Source organism: Thunnus albacares, chromosome 4, assembly GCF_914725855.1.
Source record: "Thunnus albacares chromosome 4, fThuAlb1.1, whole genome shotgun sequence".
NCBI classification, from domain to species: Eukaryota; Metazoa; Chordata; class Actinopteri; order Scombriformes; family Scombridae; genus Thunnus; species Thunnus albacares.
Genome location: NC_058109.1, coordinates 3,149,480 through 3,167,581, shown reverse-complemented (window position 1 = coordinate 3,167,581; position 18,102 = coordinate 3,149,480). Strand labels below are relative to the sequence as shown.

At 41.8% G+C, this 18,102-nt stretch overlaps 1 protein-coding gene across 1 annotated transcript; it reads right to left on the bottom strand.

Moving 5' to 3' along the window:
- Positions 1-7,806: 7,806 nt before the first annotated feature.
- LOC122979999 lies at positions 7,807-13,618 on the bottom strand. The gene is made up of 3 exons (XM_044347664.1): positions 13,608-13,618; positions 12,765-12,766; positions 7,807-11,684 (listed from the first exon to the last, which is right to left on the bottom strand). The coding sequence occupies exon 3, from the start codon at positions 9,436-9,438 to the stop codon at positions 8,434-8,436; it is 1,005 nt and encodes a 334-aa protein (XP_044203599.1). The 5' UTR covers positions 9,439-11,684; positions 12,765-12,766; positions 13,608-13,618; the 3' UTR covers positions 7,807-8,433.
- Between the last annotated feature and the right edge of the window lie 4,484 nt (positions 13,619-18,102).

The following is an 18,102-nucleotide window of genomic DNA, read 5'->3' as shown; positions in this document are numbered from 1 at the left end:
CTGCCTTATTTAAAAAAGAGAAATCTGGGTCTTCACTATCAAAGTCTGAGCTTCACAACACAGGTTTGTGGAGGTGTGTCATGGCTCGAACAAGGGAGATTTCTGAGGACCTTAGAAGAAGAATTGTTGATGGTCACCAGGCTGGAAAGGGTTACAAAACCATTTCTAAAGAGTTTGAACTCCACCAGTCGACTGTCAGGCAGACTGCATACAAATGGAAGACATCCAACACCATTGTTACCCTCCCCAGAAGTGGTCGAACAACAAAAATCATGCCAAGAGCAGGCGTGTAATAGTCTGGGAGGCCACAAGGGACCCCAGGGTACCGTCTAGGAAAATAAAGGCCTCTTGCACAGCGGCTACAGTCAATGTTCATGAGTCCATCATCAAGAGAACATTGAACATCAATGGTGTTCATGGCAGACTTGCAAGAACATTGCTGCTACAATCCACGTGGATATGTCAGAAGGCGATTGGAAAAAATGTTCTGTGGATGGATGAGACCAAAATCAAACTTTTCAGCTTGAATGGGAAGCATTATGTTTGGCGATGAGCAAACACTGCATTCCAGCATAAGAACCTTAACCCATCTGTGAAACATGGTGGCAGTATCATGGTTTGGGCTGCTTTGCTGCCTCTGAACCAGGACAGCTTGCAATCATTGATGGAGCTATGAGTTCTGAGCAAATTCTACAGGAAAATGTCAAGGTATCCATCTGTGAACTGAAGCTCAACAGAAAGTGGGACATGCAGTAAGACAACAACCCTAAACACACAAGTCACTCTAACAAAGAATGGTTAAAGCAGAAGAAAGATAATGTTTTAGAATGGCCAAGTCAAAGTCTTGACCTTAATCCTATAGAAATGCTGTGGAAGAACCGCAAGCGGGCAGTTCATGCAAAGAAGCCCACCAACATCCCTGAGTTGGGACTGTTCTGTAAGGAGGAACGGGCCAAAATTCCTCCAAGCCGATGTCCAGGGCTGATAAACACTTATCGGAAATGTCTGGTTGAAGTTATTGTTGCAAAAGGGGGTCACACCAGTTACTGAAAGCAAGGTTTAACATTCTTTTGCCTCACATAAATATGTAAGATTGGATAATTTTCCTCAGTAAATAAATGAATTGATTTATTTAATTGAGATCCCCTTATCTAGTTTTAGGACTTGTGTAAAAATCTGATCACGTTTTGAGTCATATTCATGAAAAAACAGAGAAAATTCTATAGGGTTCACCAACTTTCAAGCAGCACTGTATGTGCTAATCATGTATTTGAGTGTGTATTTACTTGTGATAGTGTGTGCATGTGTGTGAAACAGAGGGAGAACTACCTGAAGAGTGAGAGAAAGAGGGATATAGGGGGAAAGTATTAATCATTCAGAGAGATCACAGTACACCACATGTTCTATAATTGCCCTTTACTTAAAATGCTCTGTAGCTGCTGAAGCAGGAAATCAATATAATGACAGACCTGTCGACAAGCACTCTGCCAGTCTAAACCTTATAATCAAATCGACAGAGTTTTACAAATATAGAATCACAAATGGCTCAGATGAGTGAGAAGTCGCTGTTTATGTCATTCCAGGGACATTTTCTGTCACCTGCTTCCACAGAGGAAAGAGGAAAAAGAAGAAGAGACAGCAGGATGGGAGGAATGAACAGAACGAATCTTCAAGTCCTCCAAATTAAACGAAAGACGGTGGTCCATGAACTCCAGAGCAACTCAAACAAGCGTTTTCTGATTTGACGCCCCTATCAGCAGGACCACATCATTTTTCTGTGCCTTACAAAACCGTCACACATTACCACCTGAAAGGTTTTTATGATGTGCCAAGGTTTGGTAAAGTTTAGGGAAAGATTGTGGTTTGGGTTAAAATAAGTACTTCTTTACGCAAACACTGACATATCATCAGCTTCATCATCATCACATCCATCAGCTTTTAAGTTGATATGTTGAACTTGTTAGCAAACAGTTGATTATTTCCACATCCAGCAGTTACGGAGCAACATTATCATTCATTTGGAGTCGTGTTTCTGTCCACCTGGTGAATGTGAGTCCAATATTCACTCTCTTTTAGCTTCTGTTTTTGCTCTCTAGCAAATCCTGAGGGAAATATCTGGCTCTTTATCAGCTAAATGTTCCACTATGTTCACCAGCTAGTCTACAGTTAACTATCTATTTGCCGTTTGGTGCTGAGCAGGTAGTGTACAGTGGCTTTTTAGAACTTTTTCTCTGAAAACAGCTGCCTGCTGCGGTCCAAGATCTCTCATGTTAAAGTGACGTTTTTGTTCATCCATCCATCCACCCTAACCTCCTCCCTACTTGGTCTTTGTTGCTCAATAATACCATCACCTGATTTCCTCTTTTCCCTCCATCATAATCACTTCTGCCACTAGAGAGCGCTGTCATGTGAACGCAAACATATTTTGTTGTGGGGCAGTTGTTGAAAGAACTGATACTGTTGTTTTTTTTGGGAGGAAAGTCTCATGAGGAAACTAGAAGCAGACAAATTTATAGATTCATAGATTTGCTCTAGATGATCCTTCCAACCAGACATTATTATCATTATTATTATTATTATTATTTGTGCTTTTGCATTCTTTGTAGTTGTTTAAACTGTATGTGTTGCTCTGATAAGTTTGGTACGTATGTTTGTTGGATACTCATTCACTCGATCGTTACATCACATCCCGAGTGTTGGTAAATGTCTGCTAACACTGAAGGCTACGGAGCAGAAGGAGTCCCAAAACTGGACCAGAACAGAACATGTCAGCTGCTAAAAAGTGGGTCACAACACAGAAATTAGAAGCTGTTATAACTGAACAGGAGGGAGTGGGTGGTGAGAATTGGCTATCTGACTGGCTGGAGAGAACAGGAAGATTGAAAGAGAATGAGAGAATAAAAACAGGGATGGAGCGCTGAAGGACAGACGCATGAGGAGAGGCGAGGACAGAGGTTTAAACAAGTTAAAAAAAATAAGCTGTAATACAGGAAAGGTGAGGAGGGGGGGACAAAGACATGACGAAAGCGTGAGAAGCTGGCCGACAGACTGGATTATTGAGCTGACAGATGACGCAGAGTGGGAATGAAGTGTTGCGAAGGTGGACAGCTGACTATCTAATGTGAGGAAGAGAGGAAGAAGAGGTGGAGAGGGCAGAGAAGGAGTGAAGACACAGCCAGAACGCTTCTTATGATAGATAATATAAAGATGTGAGAGCAGAGATGGATGTTGGGCTGTTGGCTCCCTGCTCTTCTCAGATGGTGTTTATTCACACACTGTCTGCCAGTGAGCAGGGAGGATTGTGGGTAAGGACTTTGATTCGATATCTGGTCTGAGGTGAAGACAGTTTTTTGTTTGTGTATGAGCAGCATACAGGCTTAAATACTGCCTTTTTTTCGTATGGAACTTGCAAAATGGCCGAGAAACCAAAAGACTTTGTATAGTGGCCGTTTTACCATGTTCTGAGTTATTAGGCCACTTAATCTAGTCTTAATCTAAGTATCTAATTAGTATATAATCTAAGCATTTAATCTAGGTACCTTAGTTTTGATTTGTGCACCATTGAATTAAATCCAATTAGCTTGTGTAAACCCAATGTACTCACAAGTCCACAGAATGCGGAGAAAAACACTGAATGAAAGTGTTCAATACTGTTACAGCAGCAATAAGATACCGCCAATCAGTGAATTTCTGTTCTATGTGTGTTAATTATCAACAACATTAACACCATTGAACTCAGACTCCTGAAGCCTCATAAAAGCTTCACATCAACTTTTAATGACTGTGTGGACACACTGTGGATTTTGGCGTCCATCACTTACATTGAAAGCACATTTGAAGGAGATCTTTTAACAGCCAGTATGAATAAGAGGAATGATTACAGCGAGGAAAACCTCTTTCACTGTTCATATCGACACCTAACTCCTGGTGAAAAAATTGTGAATCTTTCCTTTAACTGTAGGACTTTAGAGAGAAAGGCTGTCCTGGGACCTGAGAGCTCTGCCTGGTTGATAAAATGGAAGCATGTCAGATATATATTGAGGGGCCACTTCATGTAGGGCTTTTCTAGACCAGACAACAATGTTTTAAATGTATTTTAATGCACAGTGTGTGTTTCCTCACAGTCGATGCTTTTGAGACTTATAACTGACTGATAACAGTTGAAGAGTTGTGCAGCAGACGCTCTGCTGTGTCATGTAGATGAATATTTGAACCACAAGGTGGCAGCACTGTGATGTAGTTCACTGCAGTTTAAACTTGCTGTCGATAGTGTTTCCATGAAGGCTGTCTGTGAATAACCACCTGAAACTGACTGAGTTATGTTTTATGTAGCAAAAGAAGAAAAGATATCTCTTTATCATAAAGTTACTATATGCAGGTATTATTAGTTAGTTATGAGTCATTAGCCCTTTTAGTGGATTATGAGTTTGTTAGATTAATTTAATTTACTCCAATGGAAAGACACCAGACCACTCACATAAAGAACCAAAGAAACTCTCCACAGCACATGGTTGGTAGCTCTTGTTAACAAATAAAACTGTAAATCACAAAGGTTGAATGTGTATTTCAGACATGATTAACTTACTGACATCTTTAACTGTGACATAAAACTCTACTGAAGATGTATTAAAATATGATTACACTGTAAATGTTTTTTTGGGAATAAAACACATATGACACAAATTAAAATTAATAGTATTTTTAATATGAGCCTTAAAACATTTCTGTAGGGAATCATCATTCTGTAAAACATCATCATTTGATAACATCCATCACAAACAGCAAAGCAAAACAATCACAATCACATTACTGACACAGTCCTATATCATCAATACAGACAATTCAAAAACAGATCAAACATGTCAATGAGAATAAATCAAATTAACAAAGCTTCCATGAAATCTTTTAAATGACACTTTCAGTCAATTCTTCCTTTTAAAATGAATTAATGAGAAATCCTCTCACTTGATCAGTCAGTTCACAAATAATTAACAACAAACTAACAGATGAAGTTAAAATTTTGTACAATATTTTCCTTCACATTATTTCTTGTCCATTACTTTGTTATGTGTGCATGAGTAGTGATACTTAAAGGACAAGTTCACAATTTTTCAAGTCTTTCTCAAAACAACAATCAGGAGCCCCAATGAACAGTGAAACCTGTTTTTCTTGCTTTAATCATTCCTCCTGTTCATACTGACCATTAGAAGATCCCTTCATAATGCACTTTCAATATAAGTGGTAATGGACAAAATCCACAGTCCTCCTTCTGTGTAAAAGCTAATATGAAGCTTCAGCATCCAAATGAGTCAAATCAAGTAGATATCTTTCAACGTTACAGTCTTTTTAGTGCCAAAGTCTCTCTAAACTAAACAAAGCTAAACGGGGAAAGTGATCTTAGGTTAATGATGGCAGAATAAATGGATCATGTTGGTTGATTAGAGAGTTAATGTTGTTCTTCATATTTGAAAAATGGTTTCTCAAGCTTGTGATTGGTTCATATCTTGAAAAAACATTTTTAATATAACCCTCAATCACCTCAGAATCTGAACAACCGCTCTGTGAGCGAATTCCTATTCGACACGTTGCCTCATTATTTTTAAGATCACAAGATGGGGAAATCACTATGGCACATTCGGGGGAATAACACCTGATAATGTAGATCGAAGTAATACTGGTCAGGTAAGTCTTGTATTTCTCTAGCAAGTTATCAAGATCCCGCAAATACCAACCGATGGTAACTTTAATTGAATCAACATAGTCTGATTCACGTTTTCCAGCCTGAACGTTCAGTCGTGCCTCATGGATTATCATCAGGAGGTGGAAGTAGGCTCCATTGACCCAGATTTTGAACCCTCTGGAGCTCATCTGTCTGTCGTACAGCAGGGAGTTTCGGAGGGTGGTGAGATGGCCGCTAAGCTGCGCCTCTAGTCTTCGTATTTCCTCCTGCAAACGCTGTTCATTTTTAAGGAATGTGTGATGACGCTTCAGATACTCTGACATTGTGTCCCGAACAGCTGAGGCTTTCTCTTCACCAAATACACGTCGGAGCAAGCCGGATGACTCATCACTTGTTTGTGTGGAGCCTTTGATGCAGATCTCCATAATCATGGAAATCAGAAATGCTCCAAGTCCAACAGCATTTGGGATTGAATTCAGTGCTCCCAAACTAGATCCCAGACTTTCGATGAAGCCTGGTACACTGTCGACCAGCTTATCAGAGTAGGCCTCCAATACAGCGCTGGAGTTCATGCCAGAGTATTTCAGGAGGGATTTATCTATGCCGACATCAGGTAGGATGCATGTGTACACTGAAGCAGTATCATAAAACTCCAGAGACATCCTATCATAATCTTCTTGTGAGGGTCCAGATCCCATGTTTTAACACTCGATCTGTGAGGCTTAAAAAACGAGAGAGAGAGATTCACAAGGCGCAAACAAAAGTTCAAATCTCAGAATGTAGAATCTCAGAATTCAGAATGTATAAAGTCCAGAGTCATCTGCTTCAGATATAGCAGGGAGATGACACCAGGAACCAACAGGGTCTCTGGAAAGTTGGGGCGTGTTTGTTGATCTGTCCCTGATGTCCAAGGTCCACTATTAGAGCTAAAATCAAATATTTACCTCAACAAAAGACAGAGAGGCAATAACATGTAAAAAACAGATCTGCAAGTACATTTTGTAATTAAGCATTTTGAACATTTCACAAGGCTCACTGGTCCCGCTGTTACTTACTTTGTATTTCAGCCTAGCTTCAGGGTCATCTCACGTTTTATATTTGGTGGAATACTTCTCAAAGACAAGTAAAACTAACAAAACCAGAGAAATTATGAATATGAAAAAGGGGGGCAGTGTTGAATAGCTTGGAAAAATAATCATTTCTTCCCAGATGTATTGCTTTGTTACAGGCAGTCATGGCTTCTTTGTATATATTACAGTTAACTGTCAGCCTAGTTTTTCTCCATTTTCTTTCAGCTGCCCGACAGATTCTCTTGATTTCATTAACGCTGTTATTGTTTAGCCATGGGGAGATTCTGTCAGTTGACTTCTTTTTAAGCAACAGTATTTAAAGCAGATGACAAGGTATTGTTGAAATTTTCAACCATGTCATTTAAAGAGTAATCATCACTGTGTGGCTAAAATAATATCGTAATATTAGAGAAGTTTACTTCAGCCTCGCCATCTAAGAATCTCTTTTGAACCAAAAATCCCCTTTTAGCCTTTCTTAAGATTATGTTGGTATCAAAAGCAAACAATGATGGTCAGAAATATGTAATTCAAAAACTGAAACATTATCAATGTTTAACCCTGTTGTTATAACTAAGTGTTACCATGCTGATGAGTGGCTTCATTTACATGTTGGGTGAGTTCAAAGCTGTCCAATAAATTTATAAGCTCCACAGCTTTGGAGTCATTCTTTTTATCAATATGAATATTCAAGTCTCTATTCATGGTTAACCAATCATATCTGGTGATACCAAGTGAGATCAGCTCTGAGAATACCTGTAGAAATAGTGATTAATAATTTGGTTATTTGGTTAATATACTGTAATGGTGAGTGCTGATAAATCTGCTTTGAGCTCAAGAGTGAGATATTTAAATGATATAAATTCACCCAGGTCAATGTCTTTAAACACAATCCCTCTTGTTAACAAATAAAACTGTAAATCACAAAGGTTGAATGTGTATTTCAGACATGATTAACTTACTGACATCTTTAACTGTGACATAAAACTCTACTGAAGATGTATTAAAATATGATTACACTGTAAATGTTTTTTGGGGAAAAAACACATATGACACAAATTAAAATGTAAAAAAGTATTTTTAATGTGAGCCTTAAAACATTTCTGTAGGGAATCATCATTCTGTAAAACATCATCATTTGATAACATCCATCACAAACAGCAAAGCAAAACAATCACAATCACATAACTGACACAGTCCTATATCATCAATACAGACAATTCAAAAACAGATCAAACATGTAAATGAGAATTAAGTAAATTAACAAAGCTTCCATGAAATCTTTTAAATGACACTTTCAGTCAATTCTTCCTTTTAAAATGAATTAATGAGAAATCCTCTCACTTGATCAGTCAGTTCACAAATAATTAACAACAAACTAACAGATGAAGTTAAAATTTTGTACAATATTTTCCTTCACATTATTTCTTGTGAATCGCTGTGTTGTACGTGCATGAGTAATGATATTTAAAGGAACAGTTCACAATATTTCAAAACAACAGTCAGGAGCCCAAATAAACATTGAAACCTGTTTTTCTTGTTGTAATCATTCCTCCTGTTCACACTGACCATTAGAAGATCCCTTTATAAGGCACTTACAATGGAAGTGAATTAGGGGGAGCTGTCCTTTAAGGTCAATGAGCTGAAATAACAAAAACTAAACTAAGCTAAATGGGAAAAGTGATTTTAGAATATTGAAGGCAGAGTGAACCCATCATGTTGGTTGATTAGAGAGTTAATGTTGTTCTTGGTAGTTGAAAAATGATTTCTCAAGCTTGTGATTGGTTCATATCTTGAGAAAACATGATTTATATAAGCCTCAGTTATATCACAACCAACACAGGGGTAATCAGGCCATTGTTCATAAAGTGTTTCACATTTTGTTTTCTCAGTATTTCTAATATAACAATTTGCTGGCCTGCATACATATCCCCATCCGGTTGCCACGCAATATTGGTCTGGCGCAAGCTCAGTAGTACTAATCTTGTAAGTCTTGTATTTCTCCAGCAAACGTTCAAGGTCCAGCAAATACAAACTGATGGTAGCTTTAATTGAATCAACATAATCTGATACACGTTTTCTAGCCTTAACGTTCAGCCGTGCCTCATGGATCAACATCTGGACGTGGAAGGAGGCTCCATTGACCCAGATTTTGAACCCTCTGGAGCTCATCTGATCGTCATACAGCAGGGAGTTTCTGAGGGTGGTGAGATGGCCGCTCAGCTGCTCTTCTAGTCTCCGTAATTCCTCCTGCAAACGCTGGTTATTGTTCATGAATGTGTGACAGCGCGTCACAGACAGTGACATCGTGTCCCGAACAGCTGAGGCTTTCTCTTCACCAAATACACGATGGAGCAAGCTGTATGTATCAGGACTTGTTTGTTGGGAGCTTGTGATGGCCATCTCCATAATCATGGAAATCACCATTGCTATAAGTCCAACAGCATTTGGGATTGAAGTCATTCCTCCCAAACTAGATCCCAGCTTTTCGACGTTGCCTGGTAAGCTGTTGAGCAGCTCATCAGAGTACGCCTGCAGTTCAGCGCTGGAGTTGAGACCAGAGTATTTCATCAGGGATTTATCTATGCCGACATCAGGTAGGAGGCATGTATTCTGTAAAGCTGTTTCATACAAACTAATGGCGTACGCTTCATTGTACCCTGGTGGGTTGTGTGAGCATCCACCTCCCATGTTCTCAAACTTGATCCGTGAGGTTGAAAGAACGAGACGTGTCCAACAGACTGAACCTCAGGTAATTCAGAATGTATAACAATAAAGTCCAGAGTCATATGTAGCCGGGATGATGACACCAGGAACCAATGAGGTCTCTGTAAAGTTGGGTGTATTTGTTGATCCGTCCCTGATGTCCCAATGTGTCCAAGGTCCACTGTTAGAGCTGAAATCAAATATTAAAATCTGCAAAAGACAGAGAGGCTACACCATGTATAAACCAGATCTGCAAGTATATTTTGTAATTAATATTATTCTCTTCAGGTACAGAGAATGAATCCTAATGACTTTGGTGATCTCCTGACTTTTCCTGTAGTGCCACCAGAGGGTCAATGTTCAAGTAAACTGTGAATCACATCTGTCAATCAACACTTACAAGGTAGACATCAAAGCTACTAAAAGTCTTCAAATCTTATTAATGGAGCAACAATTTCCAAAATGATCACCAGCACACTTATTAGAAGGCCTGAATTAAAGATTGAGACCATAATGACTCTGAAAACACTGATTGACTTAGTATTTTATGAGAGAAGTTGATGCAAATCAGTCGGATCATGTAGTGACTGTCAGTAGTATTGCACTTTAAGGTTCTTCAGCCTCAAGATGTGGTAGATGCTGCTAGATCTCCATTTTCTGTTTTTAGAAACACACACACACACACACAAACACACACACACACACATACACACACACGTTTAAGTTTATTTATTGTAGATCAGCTTTTTGCATGTCTCTCTTTGTTATCCTCAGTTCTCTTTATCTAATGTATCTTGTTGGTTTACAGGTGTTTACTGTTTCTATGCCTTAATTTTTGTAAATGAGTCTTTTGTGATTAAAAAAATCTTTTAAATCTCTTCTAAAAACATACTTTCATCTTAGAACTTATCCTGATTTTACTTGAGTTTTTTTTTTCTTTACATTTTATTTAATTGTCTTTTTATTTCTGTTTTTATTTGTTTTTCTCTTTTATTCTTACATTACTGGAATCTCTTTTACCATAAAATATAAGTATGTCATAAATCATTGATTTTAATTTGTTGTGTACTCCGGGAAGGACAAAGGACACCAGGAACCAATGAGGTCTCTGTAATGTTGGGTGTATTTGTTGATCCATGCCTGATGTCCCAATGTGTCCAAGGTCCAGTATTAGAGTTAAAATTAAATATTTAATTCAACAAAAGTCAGAGAGGCTACACCATGTATAAACCAGATCTGCAAGTATATTTTGTAATTGATATCATTCTCTACAGTTTCAGAGAATGAATCCGAATGACTTTGGTGATCTCCTGACTTTTCCTGTAGCACCAATTTTGACATCCATCATTTTCACACAAAAGTGAAATATTACACTGAGGTAACGGACCGGCTTCCCTTTTACAAACAAACAATCGAGGATGTGTCAGAAAACATGTAGCCACAATGTCGTGATAGCTTATATGTGGACATTTTCAGTATTTAGAAAAAAATAAACTTGCTGAAAACCCTTACAATCACTTTTTAGAGGTGACTTTGTATGCAACACTCATCTTTGCGTTTCAGAAACTTACATAGACTACACAAAATTAGCTCTACAAGTAGAGAAAATCTAACTGAATGTGTAAACATCATGAGTTAAAAACACAGAAGCCTCCCTCACGCAACTAATGTTAGCATAAAAAAATAAACATTCACCTGAAAACAGTGAAGTAACGTCAGCATGAAAATAATAAAGTGACCTTAGCATGAAAACAAAGTAACATTAGCATGAAAATAGTAAAGTAATGTTAAAATGAAAACAATAAAATAATGTAAACATAAAAACATTAAAGTAACGTTAGCATGAAAACAATCAAGTAAATTAGCATATAATTCCTGCAGTTTAACTGCTGCACACTCTGGCAATCCTGCTGTTTCCTCATAATGTACTAGACACTGAACTGCAGTGTTTACAGGCAATACAAGATTTCATCAACAGTATTGATCAGCCACACAGACAAGAGACTATATACACCTGTTGGATTTTTTCCTCTAAAAATGGTAGAAATAAGCCCCAGCCCCACCCAAAGTTATCAGTTTGCACAGAAACACTGAAACTACAAACTGATCACCAAAGTATTGATCAGAGTCTGACAAATGTTGTCACTCTTCATTAAACAGCCTTAAACACATAGTAACACAGTGAGCTGTCTGACCTTTTAATGAGCATTTATGTTACGCCCATAGAGTGTCTGTTAATGTTCAAAATAAAGTGCATTAATATGAAAGTAACACATTTAGATAAGTCGGCAGTTTCCTATGTGCCACGTTTACTTCAAAGTTGATCTTCTTATAAGCTCTCGCTCATCAACAAATAAGATAAACATGCCCAAATGAACAATGAAACCTGTTTTTCTTGTTGTAATCATTCCTCCTGTTCATACTGACCATTAGAAGATCCCCTCATAAGGCACTTACAATGGAAGTGAATTAGGTGGAGCTGTCTAAGCTGAACTAAGCTCAATGGGGAAAGTGATCTTAGGTTGATGAAGATCTCTAAAAAAATGGAAATCACCAATGCTCCAAATCCAACAGCATTCGGGATTTAAGTCATTCCTCCCAAACTAGATCCCAGCCTGTCGACGTAGCCTGGCACACTGTTGACTAGCTCATCAGTTCAGAGCTGGAGTACATACCAGAGAATTTCAGCAGGGACTCATCTATGCCGACATCAGGTAGGAGGCATGAGCTCTGTAAAGCAGTGTGGTACAAATTGAGGGCATACTCATCTTGGTACCCTTGTGACTGTTGTGAGCATCCACCTCCCATGTTCTCAAACTTGATCTGTGAGATTGAAAGAATGAGACTCAGCAAAAGTCAGAGAGGCTACACCATATATAAACCAGATCTGCAAGTATATTTTGAATTGATATCATCAGTGTAGGAAATTTAAAAAACATTTTGGGGGCACTTTTTAAAATGAGTAATTAGTGCATAATGTGAAATGAGAAAATGCATACAGTAATCACCAATTTATGCCAACATGAGTCAATAAAAAGCAAACTATTGCTGTTTCAAAGAGAAATGTGTGTGTATGTGTATAGAATACCATCTGTATATGTGAGAAAAAGCAGGAGACAGTTCTAAATATTTAGGCTTCTATTGATCTCCTAGTAGCCTTCGTACATGTATAATGCATTAGTTATAGATCAGTTGAAAACTTCATTGCAGTTTCAAATGTTCTAGTTTATGGTCTTTTTTTAAAACATCCTCTTCAGAAACTGTAGAAGATCTATTAAAATTATTTGAGGAAATAAAATTCAGTGTTTCACAACTGTAAATGTAAACGGTGACCTTACAAACAACAACGTTAACAGAATTGAATTCCAGTAACAACACTGCAAACTGCTACAGTAATAGCCATTAAACAATTAACTATTCAGTAAGTCAGTCACATCAACCAGCCGTACGTCATGGGCTACTTGAGTAGAATTCATATTATACATGGGTTTCACTGTCAGAGTCAGACTCTGTCATCTATTATCATTGCTGCTGATGTTGGTGCAGTGGATTTAGAGGCTGTGCCTTTGTTTTTTTGTTTTTTTCCACTTTTAAACTAGCTCTGTTAATAAGCCGACAACAGAGGTAATCACAGAGCTGGATTGACGTTTGTGTAAAGGATCGCCAGCACAGTGGGACAGGGAGCTGACGCTGTGCTGTTACGGCATGCTACGTAAAAACATGCTCGGTGGTGGCATTATGCCGGCTTTGTTTGGTTCAGTGTGAGAAAAAGCGAAGGCGGCTTAAGACCACGCCTTGTACGCAACCCATTTCCGCACCACAGGGTATTTAGACACACCATATCCGCTCCTCTCCTCTTTGTCTCAGCTTGCAAGTACCCTGTGACACACCAGCATCTAAACTAAAAAACTTTCTTACTCACATCATGGACCTCAAACTGCTCCTAAACGCTTCGGACGAGGACTTGTTCGATGTCCCGGAGTCACCCGGCGTCCGATCTTTCCGGCAGCCTCGCCTGCGCTCCTCAGTTTCCCTCATCCCGGCCTCTCGGCCCTCATCCTCCGTCAACGACGGTATCGTCGAGCCCTCGATCCCCAGCGGCTCCAGGGGAAGGTCCCGTACTCGGCATCCGAAGGAAGCTACTTATTCCCGACGCTCACTCCAGCCTCGCTCGAGATCCCGGAGCACGCCCAAGAGGAGCAGCCACCGCGCGCAGCGCTCTCCTCGCCACCGGTGTACCGAACGCTCCTCAGCCCCAAACATGTCCGAGTGGACCGTCGCTCGCTTAAAGCATTTCCTCAGCCAAAATAACATTCCCTTCCACCGCACCGACAACAAGGCAAGACTGTTTCAATTATACACAAACTCCCTGCAGGACAGCACTCTCTCCCGTCCATCTTCCCACGATCTTCCGGGTTCCCGGTGTCGCGCGCGCGACGGCGTCCGTGACGTCACGGCACATCGCTCCGCCACACGCACACCTTCCTCCTCAGCAACCTCAGCCTCTCCAGTACAGTCTGCTTCTAACCCTATGCAGGCGCTCTCTGCTCCACAGCCATTTCCTCCTACTTTTTCTTCAGCCGCACTTACATCCCACGCGTATACATCCCACCACCCCAGCATCCCTTCCACCTCTCTGGCTCCTATCTCTACTGCCCCTTCCTTCCCGGCCATCTCAGCTGCTCCTCCACCCGCACCAACCTCGGCAGCCGGTCAGACAGCACAAACAACAGCGGGCCCCAGCAGCTCCACGAGTTACACCCAACCTTTTCCCCCCTCTTTCTTCTTTTCACCCTCCCTGTCCCCTCCCCTACCCCCCCCCTTCCCCACGACCCGCACTCTAGCATTACCCGTACTACAGCACCTTCACCTCCTTATCCTACAGCCTTACACACGGCCAGCCTCGGCCTTTTCCTGGCTCCCGCACCTCCATCCAGCAGCTACACCCTGGCCACCGCCCAGCCACCAGTGCGCCCCCTAGCATCCGCCCGGCCCTCCCCCGTGTCTCCCACCCTCAGGCAGCAGATCCTAACCGGTAATTACATTGATCTCGCTCAACTCATTCACCCTACATCAATTAATCCTCACATCCCCAGGGAACTGCTCACCTCATTCGGCCCCTTGGAACTTAAACAGCCACTTCCTGCTCGCTCCAAGGACCTCACAGTCGCCGAGTTCGCTTTTGCGTTCTCATTGTATAGAGACATAATTTGTTCAGCCTTCCCCGGCCGCAGGTCCGAGCTCGATGATTACTTGTCATTAATTCTCGACCTGGCCTTGTGTTTCGGCGGCAATGGATTTTATTCCTACCATATCCTCTTCGCCTCCCAAGCCGCCGGTCGCCTCCAACAGTTCAACCAGGGCACGCACTGGGGAAAACTGGACCACGAGCTCTACTGCCGAGTTTTCGCAGCTCGTGCTTCTCTGCACCGCAAAATATGCGGCGCCCCTTTCCATCCCGCCGCAGCATGCACTCTCTCCGCCCCCCTGCCCCGCGCCTCGGTTACAGACAAGTGAAGCCCAGCCATGCCATACCACTTGCCATTGGCAGCTCCCCCACCATCCATCACCCCCAAACCTGCCTTAGATCACCCGTCCATCCTCAGCCCCCGCCCCAAAGGCATGGACAGGAGAGGGAGACCTGTCCTCTACCAGGGAGGACGGATGATCTGCAATAACTTCAACGACTTCGGTTGCAGCTCCTCCAGCTGCAAATTCCTCCACACTTGTTCATTCTACGGGGGAGCCCATACCAGAGCCGCATGCCCACACAACCCGACAAAGCAACAGCTGTGTAAGCATCTCAATACCCCCGTTAACATCAACGCCCTAGCCACCGCCCTACAAAACCATCCAGACACCCAGTTCGTCAACTTCCTCATTCAGGGCTTCACCTACGGTTTCCATCCGGGTCTGCAGGCCACGCCTGAGTCCACTCACATATGCAACAACTTGCAATCAGCCCTGTCTGAACCCAACACAGTTGACAGACTACTGCAAAAAGAAGTTGATGACGCCTTCATGATTGGCCCTTTCTCCAGCCCCCCTTTCCCGTCTTTCAGATCTCGGCGTTCCCCTGTCTCCAGAGAAAACAGAAGGCCCAAGCACATCCTTGGAATTCCTCGGCATCACCCTCAACTCCATTACACTCCAAGCATCTCTGCCTACTGAGAAACTCCACCGCATTTCTCTACTCATTCAAAACTTTCTCATGGCCAACACATGCACCAAACGTCAATTACTCTCTCTGCTGGGCCATTTCAACTACGCCACCCGCATCATCCCTCAGGGCCGATCTTTCTTGTCACACCTTCTCTCCATAGCCACCGCCGTCCCATCCATCCACGACCACGTCACGCTAGACAATGCGTGCAAGATGGAACTAAAAGTGTGGCACCAGTTCCTCTCTTCCTGGAACGGCATCTCCTTCTTTTACAACGTCCACGTTACAGACGCCAATGACATCCAGCTATACACCGACGCCACCCCTTCAGTCGGCTTCGGTGGTTACTACGGTGGCAGATGGTTCTCTGCCGAATGGCCACCCGACTTCTCTTCCCTGGCCCCTTCCTCCACCATTTTGGAAATGTACCCGATTGTCATTGCTGCCATTCTTTGGGGGCATGAATGGTCCAAAAAGACCATCGCCATCCACTCTGACAACAGCGCTGTCGTCGACATCCTCAACAAAGGCCGGTCACACAATCTGGACATCATGCAGTTCGTGCGCAAGCTCACATTGGTTTCAGCCCAGCACCAGTTCATCATCTGAGCACTCCACATTCCAGGCCACAAAAATGCAATCGCTAATTCACTCTCTCGTTTCATGTTTCAGAAATTCAGACAACTAGCTCCAGCCTCCAACCCTCTTCCAACTCCAGTCCCACCGTTTTCAGCCACAATCTACAACTGAACCCGCAACTGGAACAACTGGTCACCACTTCACGGGACAACATCATCAACAGCGTCGCCCCTCGAACACTATCTTCATACCTCACCGGCTGGAATTCCTTTAAAACCTTTCACGTCTCCCACGGACTCCCATTCCCTTCACCAGACATTCTTACCCTCTCCTGCTTCATTACATTCTCCCACACTCAACTCAAGATCAAGTCTTCCACCATACAGACCTACCTCAGTGGAATCAATTTCTTCATTAAATTGATTTCTGGAGCACCATGCCCAGCCTCGTCCCACTCTCATACCTACATCCATCACGACCCGGATAACATTAAGAGATCCCATTCTCGCCCCTCTGGTTAAAGTCTCTTTGGGGGCCTCGTACAGATGCCAGATCATCGAGACAGCACCCCCACCCTGAGTCTCAACCCCCTGTTCCCACTTACCTCCCCGATGTCGACGCCTCTCCTCCTTTCATCTATCACTCTCCTATCCCCTCCCTCCTTCCCCTCTTTCCCGCCTGCTCTTCTTTCTCCCCATCCCTCGACCCTCATCCCTTCGACCCCTACCCCCTCATCCCGCATCCCACAACCTCGACCCTCACCCCCGCATCCTCACACCCCCGACCCTCTCCCTTCCCCCATCCATCCTTCCCTCTCCAACCATTCCTCTAACTATCCTTCCTCCTTTTCACCCTGCTCTTCCATCACACTCCCAATAAACCATTAAATCCATATTCTAGAAGGAGTGGTCTTGGTTAGTGAACTCATCCTAATTACTGACTTTTCCTGTAGTGCCACCAGAGGGTCAATTTTTAAGCTAACTGTGAATCACAACTGTCAATCAACACCCACACAGTAGACATCAAAGCTACTAAAAGTCTTCTAATTGTATTAACAGAGCAACAATTTCCAAAATGATCACTAGCACACTTATTAGAAAGCCTGAATTTAAGATTGAGACCATAATGACTTGTTAAAAAAAACTGATTGACTCAGTATTTCATGAGAGAATTTGACATTTTTTGATGGGAGTCAGTCGGATCATGTAGTGACCGTCAGTAGTATTGCACTTTAAGGTTCTTCAGCCTCAAGATGTGGTTGATGCTGCTTGATCTCGACTCATTTTTTAAATTGAAATGGTCTTTTTTATTTCTGTTTTAATCTTTTTTTCACTTTTATTCCTACATTACTGGAATCTGTTTCACCATAAAATGTAAGTATGTCATAAATCATTGATTTTAATTTGCTGTATACTCCGGGACGGACAAAGGACACCAAGAACCAATGAGGTCTCTATAAAGTTGGGTGTACTTGTTGATCTGTCCCTGATGGCCCACTGTGTCCAAAGTCCACTATTAGAGCTAAATCAAATATGGGTCTGCTGCTCCGCAGTGGTTTTACTGATTATACGTTGACTGCCAACTGAAGAAAGCTGCGCAGCCTCACAGCTTATATACTCCCAGCTGATGTCATTCCTTCTACACTCCAAATACAAATATATGAAATTGAATGGGGGGTGTCTGTTAATGTTCAAAATAAAGTGCATTAATATGAAAATACCACATTTAAATAAGTGGTCAATTTCCTATGTGCCATGTTTACTTCACTGATTTGTGCAGTTTAAGGCACAAAAAAAAACTTAACAAGTTGATCTTCTTATAAGCTCCCGGCCATCAACAAATAAACATGCCCAAATGAACAGTGAAACATATTTTTCTTGCTGTAATCATTCCTCCTGTTCATACTG

What these genes read in the sequence shown, in the direction of transcription:
- LOC122979999 (XM_044347664.1), bottom strand. Translation starts at nt 9,438, where the DNA reads ATGGGAGGTGGATGCTCACACAACCCACCAGGGTACAATGAAGCGTAC.